Source organism: Schistocerca nitens, chromosome 11 (assembly GCF_023898315.1).
Source record: "Schistocerca nitens isolate TAMUIC-IGC-003100 chromosome 11, iqSchNite1.1, whole genome shotgun sequence".
Taxonomy (NCBI): Eukaryota; Metazoa; Arthropoda; class Insecta; order Orthoptera; family Acrididae; genus Schistocerca; species Schistocerca nitens.
In genome coordinates this window covers 159,803,551-159,822,521 of record NC_064624.1, presented here as the reverse complement: position 1 = coordinate 159,822,521, position 18,971 = coordinate 159,803,551, and the positions used below count along the sequence as shown (strand labels likewise).

Genomic DNA, 18,971 nt, shown 5'->3' with positions numbered 1-18,971 from the left:
ACTTGATAAAGCTAGAAATGAAATTATGAATATTTTTGTACTGGATCAGGTTTCAGACCCACATACTTACCTTTGGAGGAGACCTAGAGAAGATTGCAGTCTTGGGAAAAGGAACGAAATGACTGAACTATACTGTTCCGAGAGATTCAGATCCTCGAAAGAGGAGATACGAATTCGAATCACAGTCCAGCACCAAATTTTTAAACGTCTCTAGTTCAATCAAGTACAAGTAAAATAAGAGCCCTGTCCCTTTAAATGGCTATCGGTTCATCAAATAAAATAAAATTTCCTAATGTAAGTAAGCTTACTGGCGACTGTATTTCTGTTTACCATGACTTCCGCTGTGTCATTTCCCAACGTAAACCGGCTCTGCCCAGTTGGTAATGAAGGAACGTGATGTTTAATGCGGATTCTGGATTATAACGTCTTCCTCTTGAGGTTACCAGAGGTAAAATAAATCTGTTTGTGCCTCTTAAAAGTAAATGCCTGAACCCACGCATTGCACCTGTGATAGCTCGTTCCACCATACCATTGTGGCCACATTACCCAGCCCCAAGAGTGTGCTGTAACGGATGATGTGCTTAGCTTACAAAATTAGTCACGGTGGAAAAAATGCGAGTCTATTAAATGGTCAAGTAGAAGCAAGCTTCTGACGCAGAGATTATGCTATTCTCATGTCAGCAGGATGTAAAGACTCTTCTAGGCATCATAGGCTGGATGTGAAGCCATTTTGATTTTTCACAAATTCAGCAAATTTCTTAGTTCGAGAAAATCCACTGTGAAGTGTGAAGTTGCCGGATAATTCGATTATTACTGTTATTATTACTATCATTCTATTCATACCGCTGCTGTAACACAAGTGCTTGATCATCATTTAATGCCTTTTGGTCACTATAGATGTAGTTTCCCAAGAACAGTTTCTTTCCCTGTCTACGGAATCCTTTTCATGTTAATATCAAACACCAGCAATTACTCGTAGATTACTTTAAAACTAAAGTAATTGACGAAGACGTTACTTGGTAACAAAAACGCACTGCCTTTCTTCATTTACTTTCGCCTAGAAATGGCTATCGAGTACTGACAAACCAAAAGGCAAGAGATCTTACTGCCTTCCGATATACGTTGCTGTTAGTTCTTCCACATGATTTGGTCGACATGACCTGTTTCAAGTTGTGTATGACAGACAGTGTTTTAGAAAATCTATTGTTTCCCTTTGAAATAAACATAAGTATTTTCATTCTAAGTTGTCCAAGTACAAAATTTTCGCAATATTAGTTCAAATTTAATATTCGCTTCTATAATGTAGGAAAGTATTTCACAGTCGCAAAACTCGCATCCGAAACGTTGACCTTACACTTAGTCGCTGACCATACATTCTAGCTCAGAGTGACACCAGTTTAAATAACCTAATGTAGCGAAGACTGTTTGCCAGTGCTCTTTCTCACCGGAAAATACGCAATTCACTCATTTGGCTCCATAAGTACACTGTAACAGTAATTTCTGTGTGAAATTTGTCAGTAAGCTTTTGCCTTCCAACCGGCAAAATACGGCAGAGTACGGCCGGTAAACAATTCACAAACCACGATTTAGTGCCAATAAGACGATTTCTTTAAACATTGTCGAAGCTGAGGGAATTTAGTTTCTGCTTAAATCGTCTTAAGCAGCAACGTTCACAGATATCTCAAATAGGAAAAAGCTGAATATCCAGGTACGAAGGTTGTAAAACAAACTTCCCACAGTTTGTGTCAGGTTGATCTTTTCGTCTGATAACACTGCGTAAGTATTTTGTCTAAGAGGCATCACAAGTAGTATCCCTGTAGCTGTGGGAATCATTGGTTGAAAACGAGTTTAACACCAATGGGTACAGTGCTGCTAAATTTTCACAATTATTATCAACCTAAGTCTGAGTTCATCCACAAACTGAGGCGTATTTATAATATTGGAGATAGACTGTGTATTCTTGTCTTTCTTGAGTGGTCATTGGAAGGCGTTTACACACACGTATACAATACTATGAATACTTCGAACGCTATGGTTAACGTTGCTCTCATAAACTACTTTTTTTTTTTTTAAATTCTTCTGGGTCTTCAGCGTACAATATGTGTTGTAGATACAGTCTCAGACCAAAAAATTGACCGCCGAGTCGTTCACGTAAGGTGGACAATACAGTCGTGCTCCTCTCAGAATTCTGTGTCTGGCAATATGCTCGATCTAGCAACATGTAGACTGCGGCACTTCCCAGAGGAAGTCTTGACTCCAGTCTTAGTACATTACTCTTGACTACGACCGTAGTCTTGAGGTAAAACGCGAGACCAGCTAATATGATATTGTAGATTCGCTTGAATTACACTCATAGCTTCAGCACCGAGAGGAAAGGTGTGATAAAAATTTTGTCGATATGTGATTTCGGTCGCCAGACGTCATATTAGCTGGTCTCGCGTTTTACCTGAAGACTACGGTCGTGTTCCAGCAGCGGTATGAATATCGAATTATCCGGCAACTTCACACTTCACAGTGGATTTTCTCGAACTAAGAAATTTGCTGAATTTGTGAAAAATCAAAATGGGTTCACAACCAGCCTATGATGCCTAGAAGAGTCTTTACATCCTGCTGACATGAGAATAGCATAATCTCTGCGTCAGAAGCTTGCTTCTACTTGACCATTTAATAGACTCGCATTTTTTCCATCGTGACTAATTTTGTAAGCTATGCACATCATCTGTTACAGCACACTCTTGGGGCTGGGTAATGTGGCCACAATGGTATGGTGGAACGAGCTATCACGGGTGCAATGCGTGGGTTCAGGCATTTACTTTTAAGAGGCACAAACAGATTTATTTTACCTCTGGTAACCTCAAGAGAAAGGCGATATAATCCAGAATCCGCATTAAACATCACGTTCCTTCATTACCAACTGGGCAGAGCCGGTTTACGTTGGGAAATGACACAGCGGAAGTCATGGTAAACAGAAATACAGTCGCCAGTAAGCTTACTTACATTAGGAAATTTTATTTTATTTGATGAACCGATAGCCATTTAAAGGGACAGGGCTCTTATTTTACTTGTACTTGATTGAACTAGAGACGTTTAAAAATTTGGTGCTGGACTGTGATTCGAATTCGTATCTCCTCTTTCGAGGATCTGAATCTCTCGGAACAGTATAGTTCAGTCATTTCGTTCCTTTTCCCAAGACTGCAATCTTCTCTAGGTCTCCTCCAAAGGTAAGTATGTGGGTCTGAAACCTGATCCAGTACAAAAATATTCATAATTTCATTTCTAGCTTTATCAAGTGCACACCCACCTGCTAGTGAAAATTAACGCGCAATTTCAATGTCTATTCATGTGTTTCCAACAATCGCAACAGGTGTCGTTATTTCTGGTCAAACACGCACACATCTTACTGTTCATGAGTAAGCAACTGATACTTAAGCTATATTCGTGGATGCACGGTAGGTGTGCAGTTCGATTGTCGCTTAGGCACAAAAGTGTGTATCCTTATTTTAGATTCAGACACCTAGCGGCTCGTAAGAAAAACCGATACGTAACATTTGATTTTTCTTAGTTAACAATCGGATTACGTGTTGGGTTCGTATCTCCGTCACAGAACTTCACATCATGCACTTCATCTTTAAATGCATGCACACTTTGTTACTTCAGAATGGAGGTATATCAGACATCTTTCGTGGTTAGATAACAGGGACGAAAGGGTCTTGATAGGAGTCACGGTTTATTACAAAAATTCTCGTCTTTTATTTTCAAGTTTAGATTTGGTTACTGGTATTGGCCAAAATTTCGGTAATTCATGACTCTTCATGGCTAATCATCAATATGATGTGATTAGATTACATTAGATTAACTCTTGTTCCATAGATCATGAATACGACATTTCGTAATGATGTGGAACGTGTCATTTTAATGAAAGATTTCTTTAAATACCATGATTCAATTTCTTTACAACAATTTTTTACACTCTCTCTCATTGCATTTTATCTCTCTCTCTCTCTCTCTCACTCTCTCACACAAACACACACACACACACAAACACACACACACACACACACATTCTTTTTTATTTTTATTTGTATGTTGTGCTCGACTATCGGCGAGGCACGAAAACGCCTGTGAATGACTTTCTTAGTTTTGAGTACACTTACGAAAGAAATATAAAAACAAAAATGAGAGTTACTGATTTATGGTGCTCAGTTTGCAGTCAGTTCTGAGTATTATTAGTAACTACGCTCCAGTCCCTAAACCTAGTTACAGAAAGCGAATCAGACGCATTACGTATTCCAGGCCGTAGCAGCCGCGACTTGGAGACACCAGCTATGGTCACTTCCCAGACCGCTTTAGGAACACATCGGTTCGTCTTCTTCCTGCTGGTACTGTAACTGAGATTTGGCAACAAGGCAACGTATGTTTGGCAACTCTGTGATCGACGAGTTACTTCCTGGTGTGCACGGAATTAAGCCTCAAAGTTCACTTGATTTTACCTGTCATTTCCATTGAATAATCTGAGTTATTATCGCTTGAAGGGTAACAAAAGATTGAAAATTTACGGTTTTCAGCCCAGGAAAGTCGTTGCAGGTGGAAACCGCAACTAATCTCGACCTTCAAATAGCGGTTTACGAGTTCTAGTTACTATTGCCCTCGTAATAGGAAGCTAAGACCCATACCTCCTCGCCAGCTCTGTGGTAACGTGCTGACCTGTGAAAAAGCGTCTGTTACGGTTCGCAGTTCCAGTCTCACTGACTGTAACGTTTTTATCCCTTCTGTGAAAGAGCTACAAGCAGTCAGATCAAACATCAATAAGGAAATCGCAAGAAAATGCTTTCAGCTCATAGTGCAATGTTGAAAAACTTACAATGCTGCACAACAGGTAAGGCCTCTTTCCGCTGCTGCCAAGCGAATTTTGGGTTTCTAGGAATACGTAACTATATTTATGAAATGCCACATTTGCATACCTCTTGAGTATGACACAGCATACCAACTAAACACAGACCCAATCAAAATCTAAGTGAGTAGTATTTTACTAATTCGTGTCGATAGAGGCATGCTTGTGTACAGATACTTTCGTCGTAAGGTTATCATGGTTAGTTTTATTTCATTTCTTATAATACAGTGCACAATTTTCGTAAGGTTTCCTTTAGTGTTGTTAAAACAATAGTAAACATGAGAGAGAAATTAATCATCAACGATATATGCGAATTCTCTGATGTTACCTATGACAGTCTGACAATGCACATGCAGTTTATTGATTACATGCATGTAGAAAACTTGTTCTGAATTAAAGCTGTCAAACAAAGTTTGAAGAAGAATAAAATATCACTACCACACGACGGCTAATGTAGAAAATACTTTTCTGACATATTATGGCACGATGCGCTCTCCCTGCACATCTTCGAGATGCATCTGCTGCCTGCTGTCTATTCAACCTGAATAGAACAAAATGTCACAGTAGTTAGCCATTTTTCCACATGCGACTACTTTGGGTTGAGAAGTGAAGGGAATTATGTTCAAAGTTCAATTAGATTGATACCTTCAGCAGAGAGCAGAATTGCTTTTTAAAAAATGTAGCACTGAATGTATTCGAACTCGCGACATCTTATCTATGCTACAAGCTGACACGTAGCTACAGCAGCTCCAGAGCTCGGCAACTATTCCTCCAGAACTTTTGGATTCCACAGCACTCTGAGATTATGCATATGGCCAGGTCTCGACTTCTGAGAGACAAACAGTTACAGCTTTTCTTTTGGACTGAACGACGTTTTCTAGTAACAGATAGCGCAATAGAATAGCTCAAGTGGAAAGGAACACTTCCTATTCAAACTTCTGCATCCTACACTGTTGGCAGTTGTGTGTAGGAGGCAGTTACGTGATTTTATTTCTGTGATTACAAAATAGTCGAATGTATGCACTGGGTAGCCGAGGCAGCTAGTTCATGGTGATTCGGTCAACCAAGTAAATGAATTTACTGAACATGCTGCAAATTACTACAGGGAGCCTGTGTGTCAGAATTCTCATCCAGTGTGGCGCAACTGCGTTACGATAGAAAAATGAGTCGCAGAGAAGAGGATTTCGTGGTCTGTTGGACGGATGGTAGGTTGTTATACCTATGGTCTGGGTTCGATTCCCACTTCCGTCAATGATTGTAGATAGGGAGAGACAGATTCCATTCTCTCCTGGCGACACCAAGTGAAGGAGATATAATGGCTGCGTGGTCTGAAAATTCACATTCAAGATGATATTCCTTCTTTACCAAGTAGACGGTAGGTTGAACCACAGTAAAGTCTGGAGTGGCGACATGTAGAAACTCTATCACCAGTAACCTTTCTTATACCAGTCATTTATTTCAAGTGACGACACAAACGCTATGTATGGTCACAGGACACTTATTCCATCTTTTATTTGAGCTTCTGTATGTCGATAAAATTGGTTCTAAACTGGGAATGCAACTCAGACCGCCCTTAACGCGGAATTTGATCCCTTCGTGGCAATACAGCTCGGCTACAATTTGTTGTTTGTTCAAAACTGCAGATTCCTCAACACCTTCACATATTACGCGTGAATGGGATCGAATCCTGGCCCGGCACTAAAGATTTAATTATGTATTATCAAGCTCTATCATGAGAACACCTATCTGCTGGTGGATAATAATTTTGATTTTTAATGTATTTTCAGTCGCTGTCAACACTAACGATATCTGACGTTTTTAACTCCCAGTGAGACACAGAACTATTTGCGAGATGACTGTAAGTTCAAGATGCTATTCTGAGCAGCTGGTGGATAAAAATTCGGTAGCTGACGTCTCTTTGTGTGTAGTCAACAACGATATGTGTGGGGCTCTATTCCCAGTGAGCGCTGAACTCTTCGTCATATTATTTCAGTTCGTCGTGTCATTTAATGTTCATACATATTCTCAACTAGCTGCTCGTGAATAACTTTAATTTTTAATGTCATTTTGTGTTAAATAGTTCAAATGGTTCAAATGGCTCTGAGCACTATGGGACTTAACTTCTAAGGTCATCAGTCCCCTAGAACTTAGAACTACTTAAACCTAACTAACCTAAGGACATCACTCACATCCATGCCCGAGGCAGGATTCGAACCTGCGACCGTAGCGGTCACGCGGTTCCAGACTGAAGCGCCTAGAACCGCACGGCCACACCGGCTGGCCCCCACCATCTGGTATCAATGCATTACCCTATCATCCATTATATATAATCATTTTCATAGTACACTTGATATTATAGATGAGTAGGACACAAGACAGGACATAGATAATGTCCGTTTGACGTCAACAGTGTGTAACATTTTACTTTTTTTGAATAGGACAATGTTCCTCTCCAATAATTTTTAGATTAGTTACAATAAGCTTACGCTGCAAGGGAATTCGCTTGTATTTTTCAATATGTGGTTTGTCGTCGGTTTGAAGGCCTTCCATAACATCGGCAACGTAGTGCAACTCCACCGAGGGCTGTCTGGAGTAGGGTGGAGATAGCAATGTGAAAGTTGCGAGCTGTCGAAGACGATCTGCATATTCCTAATGCGATTAGGACATCGTATACTCTTGACGACGTTTAGCACCTGTGCAGTCAGTCACCCAATTTCAGAATTCATTTTGAGTAATCCTGCTAAATTCCCAAAATATTGTCTTTTTATATTGATGAGTAATATGGATAGTCGTCACGTTCATGTGCCGTCTACAACGCAAATTTAATGTTACTATCCTAGGAACTAACCTGCAATACGTTTTGTATTTCATAATCGGAACTATCTGCATTAACCGTCATCAGAGCAATGTCAGGGAACAGAATGCAGCAGTGCCTTGCTACCTACTTGAGGACCTGCTTGAGTCGTGTTCTAAGGAAAGGGTAGTTGCTGGTTCACATTATATTACACTAGCGAGAAGTACCGACTTTTCCTTTTCTCTGCAAACATCCAGAACTAAATTCAGTAACTAAATGCTAAGAATATATTTGCATTGTGCCAACTCAAAGATCAATAGATATGGATATAGATATAGATTTTTATATTTAAAGCCATTCTCGTTCTGCGTTGGAATAAACATCATTCATTATTTGCTTGTTCTTGTTACGATTGTTATTGTCATTCTCTCACTCGCAAGAGTTTTCGCATTCCTATTTGGTATCGATGCACATGAAGAGTGGCTATGAAAGAAGGGAATACTGAATGTTATGTCATGCAGAATACACTCATTTATTTCGGCTCCTCGTGATCTACGCTACAGGAGAAGTGAGATACATAAAGTTGACAGTGTGAGGACAGACCTGGTAGCACAACTGTGCAACTACACAGTGTTACCAGATAAAATGGTGCTGCGGAATCGAAAGTGTAGTACGGACTTTGCCACAGTAGCAGACAGCTGGTAATTTAGGACCATGACCGTGGATTACACTTTGGTCAGTACTGGTTAGAGTGCTGCAACTGTAAATGGAAGGCTTTGTTTGATAGTCTTATGCTGATGCTGTCTGAATAAATTATGCCATTGGATAGAAAGCGGTTTAGTTTTGAGACCTAACCCACGAGGTGGGAAGGCACAGTGGTCTGCTTCAGGAATTCCAAGCAATAAAACACAAAAAACAACCCAGGAAGGGAGACATGCATTTGGAATCTGTTCATCGTTACGGGGTCAAACAAGAGGGTAACATTACTGAAACAATGATCGGGCTACTTAGTATATAATAGAGCATACAGATTGCAAGGAGGAAACGTATGAAGACGCAGACTTCCTCGTTATCAATATGTGCGGCATATCTTTCGTGTTAACGAAAGTAAATTCCCGCTTTACCTCTTCTTACGTGTCAAATGAAATGAATGCCATGAGGAATAGAATATTTGTTGACTGCGTCTCTTCTTGCTTCCATCCTTACCAACATATTTCTTCATTCTCGTGGTAATCATGACATTCTATGTGTATGCTGCAAAAGATTGCAAGTGGACAAATTCGACATCGAGGTGCAAAGCGTTATATTCAATTCGAATAAGCTTCCGGTGTATTTTTACTTCATTTGTATTTTTAGATGATTATGAACGTTACGGAAAATTATCTCACATGCTTTATGTTGAATGAGAAACATTGAATGATCCCTTTTGCTTTCCCTACGTTGAAATGATATAATGTCGGCGTCAACAGCCTTCTTCCACGCCGGAAGCTGAAACTTGTATGATTCTGGATTAATGATAATTGAATGTCTCATATGTATACATAGCCCATAAGGCGACGTCAGAAACCATCAGGGGAGAACGCCGCATAAAAACCAAACGTGCGCGCGCGTCTCCACTCTGAAGAACCGTATCGGAGAATCACGGCAAGCATTTCGCTGAAGAGCTGCCTCGTCAGAGAGCCTAGAAATGGCAGCGTCGTAGCAAGTATTTGTCAACACTCTGATAGTGCATTTACTTCCGGGTGTAGGTCGGCGTTACCTCGCTAAATTCACTTGACATTCGTTTTCCACATCGAAGACTCGTACGATATAATCCACTGCAAGATGACACAATTAGAAAGTATATTTAATTTCTGGACTCCAAGAACGGCGTTCTTCACATAAGTAACACCTGTTTGTGTGTGCATTCGGGAGGACGACGGTGCAATCCCGCGCCCGGCCATCCTGATTTAGGTTTTCAATGATTTCCCTAAATCGCTTCAGGCAAATGCCGGGATGGTTCCTTAGGAAGGGCACGGCCGATTTCCTTCCCCATCCTTCCCTAATCCGAGCTTGTGCTCCGTCTCTAATGACATCGTTGTCGACGGGACGTTAAAACAGTAATCTCCACCTCCTCTGTTCGTGTGTTTAAGGTTGCGTTTTGAGGCTCAGGCAACATCGCAGTGACTATATTCCGCCTCTGGCCGCCAGTGTGTCGTTAGCTCAGAGGTTCCCTTGTGCGTTGCAGTGCTTGTACTATAAGACATAGCAGTTCGAATCACGGTAGAAGCCGCTGACTACAACCTTTTATTTTCCATTTTAATTAATGGAGTTGCAAACTGCTAGTAAAAATTTCTTATGCGAAATCTGAAGAATGCCTTTAAACATCAATCTTCGTCCGATTTCGACTTAGTAAATTAAGTTAATATCATGGATTTCTGCTTTGCAAATTCAAAGGTGCTTCACTGTAAAATAGACCCTGAAAAGATTCAAACCGACTGTCAACGATATAAATTTGAGCTTTGTTCGTCATATAGGTCTAACATGTCAGAAGGTTGTTTATGAAGTGCACATGTTCATTAATATAGTTCCCTTCTTCTAAATTTTTGCAATAGCATTTAACTGTAGACGTTTTCTAACACCGGCTTAGCAATTCCTTTCCGTTCTCTGAAACCTTCAAAACGACAAATTTTTCTGGTTTAAATCTGATGACCTTAACTATCACTTCCGATCAACAATAAATACTTCATGAACCCATACATGGAACTCCAAATGTGCAGTGTTCCTGCACTGCTACAGAGCATGCATTGCAAGGTAGTCACACAGTTTATCGCATAGACTTACCATAAGGAATGAAACAAGAACTGTAATACACTTTACACCACAGACGCTCACTCTGGCATGACGAAAACATCCAAACATTGACCAAAAGTTGCACAAATAATTGAGTTTGAAAGGAAAAGAAACAAGGTATGAAGCATTTATAAATTCATCGAATGTAGTGAGGTGGTTTAATTTCGTCCCAGTCTATAAAATTAATTTCGGGCCATACTCCGCTCTTGCCGATTAATGTAATATAATACCCGCCTACTAATCAGGGCGTCTGTCTCCGTTGCTTTTGAGCGTGAATGGAAATTGTAGAAATTTTCTGTGGAGCAACATTTAATAATAAAGCGTTTTAAATCATCAAAAGCGATGAGCGGTAGCAGGCGCTTCCGATAAAGAACGGGGGAGTGCAGCGCCGCTGCTGTCGCCACGGCCGCTGCCAGTAGCCAGCAAATGGATCCCGGAGCTTTGCCGCATACGGCGTCCAGAGGAGGACAGTCTGCAGGAAATCTGCCGCAAAATCGTTACTGGATAAAATTTTGATATCGGTGTGTCACAAAGCGAAATAGATTGAATCTGCGCTACCATTACATTCACGTCTTCAGCATTCAGACAGAAGAGGCTATAAAAATATTTTATGCCAGCTGCTCTCGATCCACTGACATTATGAACAGAAACAACGCACGCTACCGCTAGACCACAGGCGTAATCAGCCTAGAGTTTCTCTATCATGGGACAAGTTTTCCTCCAGGAAGTGCCGCAGTCTACAGTGTTGCCAGATTGTGCAGATAACCGGACTTAGAGAATTAGCGAGTTGGCCAGTTTTTTTGTCCCATGTCGCGATCGGCGCGGACTTAGCCTCTGAAGCGGCCGGCCGCCGGTCAAGTTTTATGTCAAAGAGTGTACTACTCATAGGCGACTCAACTGCGCATGCGCAAGAGCCCGCCCGCAACTGCTCAAATGAATCAAATGTAAACAGCTGTCATGTCACGCTCATCGGAGGCAATTTGTTGTTAGGCAGCACTGCATATTCTTCCCAAAGCCTTTGACACACTTTGGTTGGCAGACGCTTGTATGAGCACTGTGTTCTGTTGTTGTATATGGCGCCATTTCCTTTGCGATTTAAGTTTTATTTTCGTTTTTTTTCCCTCTCGTTCATGCTTTTTTTTGCTGCAGCATTATTCTGCAGAAGCGGGATACAGTAATATCCTTCGTTATAGTATTGGTTCTTACCAGTCAAAATCACAAAAATTTAACTGGTAACTAAGACAAGGAAAAGTTCCCAGAATTCTAAAAAATTCCCGGTTTTTTGCCGGTTTTCTCCCGGACGAAAAAATTCCCGGGTTTTTCCCGGATCTCCCGGGCCGAACACACCCTGGTTCTTGCAATATCAGTTGGGTTGGGTTGGGTTGTTTTGTGGGAAGAGACCAAACTGCGAGGTTATCGGTCTCGTCGGATTAGGGAAGGAAGTCGGCCGTGCCCTTTCAAAGGAACCATCCTGGCATTTGCCTGGAGCGATTTAGGGGAATCACGGAAAACCTAAATCAGGATGGCCGGACGCGGGATTGAACCGTCGTCCTCCAGAATGCGAGTCCAGTGTGCTAACCACTGCGCCACCTCGCTCGGTCAGTTGATCTCAATATTTAGTTTAATGTTGACATTCGAAAAGGTTATACGTTTCTTCAGTTCCCATCGAATCTTTGTTGGCGAAAAGTATTGATCAACGAATTTGCAATAATTTTTAATTGAAAAATGGAATAAAGTGCAGCAATACATTCAACATTCTGACCATGGTCTTTGGCGAATCTACTATAAATAAGAGTTTACGTGTAGTGTCGGCAGACTTGCCAACACTACGCACACGAATTGAAAGAGGCGGCCAAGATGCACGCGGTAACTCACGAAGGATAGAGTGATGTCTGAAACAGGATACGTAATGAATGCTATAAAGAAAAGTACGTAACTTCTCGAATACTTAACTTTAATCCATCCTTTGTATACATCGTTATTGATGAGACATCTGGAGATTGTGGCGATACAAGTGAGGCTCTTTAGATACATGCAATGTTACAAATGGCGCCTTGCTAGGTCGTAGCCATGGACTTAGCTGAAGGCTATTCTGTCTCTCGGCAAATGAGAGAAAGGCTTCGTCAGTGTAGTCGCTAGCAAAGTCGTCGTACAACTGGGGCGAGTGCTAGTACGTCTCTCGAGACCTGCCGTGTGGTGGCGCTCGGTCTGATCACTGACAGTGGCGACACGCGGGTCCGACATGTACTAATGGACCGCGGCCGATTTAAGCTACCACCTAGCAAGTGTGGTGTCTGGCGGTGACACCACATTACGAGTGGTATAAAAGTATGACAGAGGGTCGAGAAGATGTTGACGATCGCCATGAACGCTGTAAGATAGCCATTACTGAAGACAATGTGGAAGAAGGACAAAAAATAGTTTTCCAAAATTCCCGAATCACCACCAGAGAGGTTGCTCATGATTTTGGTACGTCCTCTGGCCCATTCCAAGCAACTTTTCGGGCGTTTTCGGCATGAACTGTGTAGCACCAAAGTTTGTTCCAAGATTATTGAATTTCGACCAAAACCAACGCCACGTAGACTTCACTCAGAAACTGCTGAATGAAATCGACAACGATCCAGATCGTCTAAAGGTTAGAACAGGTGATGAAAAAAGGGCGTGTGGATATGACGTCAAAACTAAGGCCCAGTCGTCCTAATGGTAACTGCCTGAAGAGCGAAGACCGAAAAGGTTCGACGAGTTCGATCACGTGTGAAGGTTCATCTCACTATTTTCTTCTCTTACAATGGGATAGTGCGATAGGAGTTCTTGACTTATGATCGTACGTTCATTAAGGAATACTACATGGAAGTTATGCGCCGTTTGCGTGAAGAAATCCGAAGAAAACGACCAGAAATGTGACAAAACCGCTCGTGGAAATCGCATCGTAATAATGGTCCCACTGACACCTCAATATTTCTTCGTGAGTTATTGGCAAGAAACAAGGCCGTTATCTTTACTCAGCTAACCTACTCGCCGGACTCGGCGCTCTGCGACTGCTTTCTATTTCCGACGGTGAAGAGACGTCGTTGTGCCAACACTAATGAGAGAAAAGAGGATCGCTGAAGGAGCTGATAACGATAACGAAAAGTGAGTTCCTGAAGTGCTTCCGAGATTGTAAAAGCTGGTGGCACAGGAGTGCTATATCTGAGGGGGATTACTCTGAAGAAAAAAACAGTGGATGTTGATGAATAAATAAAAATTCTTTAAGAAAGACAAAAATTCCCATTATTTTTTGAGCACACCTCGTATATCAGTGAATGTACTGCAAAATTATATCATAGTAATACACACACATCAGGAGATATGTTGGCCTCACATGGGCTGAGTGCACCACGCCTGCCAACAATGCTAGGTAGACACAGGTGGGCATCCGTCAAGGTGTTAACCAAGCTCGACAGTGCTTAACTTCAGTGTTTTTAGGGTGTTACCACTGTGGCAAGGCCGTTAGATGCCAGGAATGCCACTCACAAAAGCGTCTGGTGAGCTGTGTCCTGTAACTGTTCACCTGGGTGTAGGAGGAGGCTGTCCTATGTTCGCACCTCGGACACACTGCTATGGGTTTACACCACTGCTCGCCCTACAAGCAAACAGAGGCAGCCAAAGCAGAAACTCTTCCCAGTGTAGGAGACGTTTGTGGCTGCTTCAGAATCAGATTCAGATTCAGATTCAGATTCAGACTGCAGTTTCCTCTCTTTCAACGGCCAAAAACACTGAGGCATATAAGTGCCCATGTAACAGAACGTAGACTTCCAGTAAGTTGGCCATCCAGAATACGTGTCACACGGGAGCAGGAGTTTTGTAGCATTGGAAGCGTTGGTGAGGCAAACAGATTCCGAAAAATCCACAACAATGATACCAGTACTTGTTAGGCTAAAGATTTTACAATGCCACTGGTCCTATCAATTTGCATCTGGTTGCCGCTACAACAGTAGTAGTGATAGAAAAACGTCTGGAACTGAACCATGTCGATTGCTCTATGAAAAACTGCCTGATTCCACAGCCCAGACTTTCACTCACATTTTTAGTCTTGTTAGAACCTGTAGATGTGACTTTGACCTCTTTAACTGTTCTGTGTGTGTCAAAAGTAAGTAGCACCGTTTCAAGTGTTTAGTGTGAAATCGTGGGTGCTTGTGGGCCAGTACACACGCCAAAGACAGGCGAAGGTGCAATGTCTCCAATGAGACCACGCCTTGGAAAGCAACATTGGGCTCAAAAGAACATCCAGCCTGTTAGCCACTGTACCGTCGTTCAGAATTCTCATTTCCTGTCTCACATTTCCATAGAAACGATCAAGAATCGTTTCCCACAGCTATCAGAATTGTAATATCCATTCTTAAAATATGAAATATTTGATTTTCAGCCGGAAGGGCGACATTAGCATCTCCATGTGCATGTGATATTTATAAAGGAAGCAAATGAGTACTTAATCGATTGATGGATTTTGGATTAAACAGGAATGATATCACATTTGGCAGGAAAATAACATGAAATTATCCTAAATTGTCTCTACCTTAAAAATAGTTTGCTACATTTAATTGCTGGGCACCGTTTTTAATATCAGAATTTTAGTATTATTTGTTCTGCTGATTGTAGTGAGGCAGTTACATGCAAATGATATGGTGAATTTCTGAGGACATACATCAATCGTTAGAGTTCTATGCTGAGTTTAGGATGTCAAGATTCACTTGGAGCAAAATTAATCATGGTAATCTAGACAAGCGCATGAGTCATTGATTCACTCTCTTATCCTGTGGTTTACTGTTCAGATATGTTGCAATCAAAAGACTCCACGTTCATTGTGTGTGTGTGTGTGTGTGTGTGTAATTGATTGCAGGTGCATGTGTTTGTTATTATGCAAGCACATTTATCTGTACAAATGGGGACTAGCACAAGAGAATGAGTGTCTGTATATAAGCAGCGGAGTCAAGTTGCTGCTATACAAATATTTCTTGGTAAAGAGTAGGTTTCTGCGTTTGGTTACGCTGTTTCGAGAAATTTGCGAATAACTTTTCTACAATGGCAGGAAATGCACGCACATAAATAAACGTTTTTTATCGCCTCAGTTCAGAGAGTTCCGGAACCTGTACAGAAAATTGATATAGAGATGAACATAAACATCATTTCCGCACCTTTTATTGCTCATGAAAACCACATATTGCATGTACCATCATGCACCGAGACCTTCAGAGGTGGTGGTCCAAATTGCTGTACACACCGGTACCTCTAATACCCAGTAGCACGTCCTCTTGCATTGATCCATGACGGTATTCGTCATGGCATACTGTCCACAAGTTCATCAAGGCACTGTTGGTCCAGATTGTCCCACTCCTCAACGGCGATTCGTCGTAGATCCCTCAGAGTGGTTGGTGGGTCATGACGTCCATAAAGAGCTCTTTTCAATCCATCCCAGGCATGTGTGACAGGGTTCATGTCTGGAGAACATGCTGGCCACTCTAGTCTAGCGATATAGCTATCCTATCGATGTCACAAGGGAGAAACATGAACAAACTTGTTGCACCGTAGTGGCTCCAAGTCCATGCAGGGGGAGAGGCTGCCGCCGACCATCAAATGGTTCAAATGGCTCTGAGCACTATGGGACTTAACATCTGAGGTCATCAGACCCCTAGAGTTAAAACTACTTAAACCTAACTAACCTAAGGACATCACACACATCCATGCTCGAGGCAGGATTCGAACCTGCGACTGTAGCAGCACCATGGTTTTGGACTGAAGCGCCTAGAACTGCTCGGCCACAACAGCCAGCGCCGACCATCCTATACTGTGAATCTCGTGTTCCCATACTGTGTGTGTTTCCTCATAAGGTGAGTGTGAGCGTGAGCGTGAGTGTGCGTGTGAGCGTGCGTGAGCGTGTGTGTGTGTGTGTGTGTGTGTGTGTGTGTGTGTGTGTGTGTGTGTGTGTGTGCGCGCGTGTGTGTGCGCGCGCGCGCGTGCGTGGGTGGGTGTGTGGGTGTGTGCGTGGGTGGGTGGGTGGGTGTTTGCGTGCGTGCGTGTGCGTGCGTGCTGCGCGTGCGTGCGTGCGTGCGTGCGTGTGTGTGTGTGTGTGCGCGCGGAAATGGTGTTGGAACATCTGTGATTTTTTGCAGGACATTATCTGAAGAGGAGAAGGGCAGGAGGCTGATCCAGGCAGCTGAGCAGGGGTCATTGGAAGAGCTGCAGGCACTGCTGGCGGCCGGAGTGAACGTGGGGGCGAGTGACATGAACGAGTGGACCCCCCTGCATTGGGCAGGTATCAAGGGATACGAGGAGATGGCGAGGCGCCTGCGGGCGGCAGGTGCGGACGTGGGGACGAGGGACAAGTTCCAGCAGACGCCGCTGCACTTGGCTGCGTGGGGCGGCAGCCCGGCTGTCGTCAGGCTGCTGGCGGCGTCCTCCGCCGACCCCGACGCCAGGGATGTGGACGGGTGGACGCCGTTGCACTCTGCAGCGTTCAATGACGAGACGGAAGCGGCGACGGCGCTGCTGGAGGCAGGGGCCGACAGGGGGGCCGTAGATAACAACGGGAAAACCCCACTGGACATCGCCAGACAGTACAACCAGCAGCACGTGATAGACGTGCTGTGATAAACCTGAGAGTCCCGCACATGACTGTGGACTAAAATAAATAAACCTTTTTAACAGTACTTTTCGTTGTTTGTAGAATAAAGCCTACAAAAAATCCTGCAGTAAGTTTTTGTACACATTCTTAGACAGTGTGTATAACTCCTGTAGTAACACCAGATGGATAGCATAACGATAAAAGCAGCTGTATAATGAAAAGTAAAAAGACTCGAGCTTCCATTCTTGAAAACTAGATAAAAATCGAAAAATATTCCATTAACAATAAACACTGTGGCCCCGTTGTGCTCTCTCACGATGTCTAATGGCTACTGAGGAGTAGCTGGCATGAGTCATGCTTGGGTAGCTCACATGATAGAGCACTTGCCCGCAAAAGGCAAAGGTCCGGAGTTCGAGTCTCGGTCTGGCACACAGTTTTAACCTGCCAGGAAGTTTCATATCAGCGCACACTCTGCTCCAGAGTGAAAATCTAATTCTACCTGGCCGTAGATGGCAGCACAATGCACCTAATATGAAAGACGTATGTTTTGGGGGTGTCCAGATACTTTTGATTACATAGAGTATCTAATTATTGAAAAATGCTTGGTAGGAGCATGTTTGGTGGTATCTAAAACTACTGTAAATTTCTCCATCGCGACAATTTTGCTTTAGAAGGTCTGTAATGAGAATGCAGTTACACTTCAGGTAAGAATACATTTACTGCTTGCTGTGCAGATGGTGCAAAAACAGGTAACTGTAGTTACAGTGTGTGACATGTTTAGCAACATTCACACCACTTCAGTTCTTATCCCAGAGTAAATTTACACGCATGTCTGCAGTACACATAGTTCTGTAGCTGCTGTGTTAAATTACAGTTGGACGCTGGTACCAATATACACACCACATCATGAGAAGTTATGTTATCAGTCTATTGTCAGTTAAAAAGAATGGTACAACAACGTCGAAACATACACATTACAGGGTGCAGCAGCAAATTTTCCATCTTCCCATATTTCCCTTCTGCCCACCTTCAGTGAATTTTTTTTCAGCCCAGCGCCATGTCAGCAGAGCAGCTGCAGAGGCTGCAACACAAGCCAAACCTCAGCAGTCAGTCTGCTGAACTACGGCTCGTGGCAACTGGAAAACAGTTTTGGCCAGTCCTGTCAGAAAACTAAGCAAGTCACACAGCACGTGAACTGTACACCACTCCCAGGGAATGAAAGCCAATCGTGTTCTTAATATTTCGAAAAATGGCTACTTTGCAATTTGTCAGAATAGATTATAAATAATTGCGGTGATCAATCTCCATTATCAAACAGGTTATTTCCACTTGTAAGGTTGGGGGTTTGTTTCTTTTTTTATAATTCTAGAATGGAGAACATCTGTGTGGGGAGAAATGACAACTTTAATGTCGCACTATTTCTCACCAAATTACAGCTTTAAAACAGTTTTCAACTTGACAACATAAAAACAGCGCAATGGGTAACGCATCTTGCCAACATCAAAAAGGGAAATAATTTTATACATAACAATGTTAAATATTAACTCTCTGAAAGAACATTAATCATAAGCACAATATTATGAAAGTTTAATTGGAAGTTTCATTACACAATTGCTCCTACACATACGTTATGATGTTGGTCAGTACTACGAAAATCGTCCGATTCCAGTTCAAAGTTCAGTACTATTTAGGATGACAATCAATACTATGGTGGGTGATTAGTCAAGTGACAAATTTGAGGGCAAGATTACTCAAGGCCGCTCGTGTTTACAGTGGACGCAAGCTGGTGAACCAACAAAGTTATGCCTCTGCAAGCGGTATTTACCTTAAGCTTGCTGCTGTCTGCAAGGCCG

The 18,971-nt window shown here is 42.5% G+C and overlaps 1 protein-coding gene across 1 annotated transcript in view; it reads left to right on the top strand.

The window, feature by feature from the left end:
- The window catches only part of LOC126212738 (ankyrin-3-like), a 160,289-nt gene extending 143,145 nt beyond the window's left edge, over positions 1-17,144 (top strand). The window contains exon 7 of the mRNA XM_049940148.1: positions 16,667-17,144. Coding sequence (XP_049796105.1) covers positions 16,667-17,144 — 478 coding nt within the window. The remainder of the gene's footprint in view (positions 1-16,666) is intronic.
- The last annotated feature ends 1,827 nt before the right edge of the window (positions 17,145-18,971 follow it).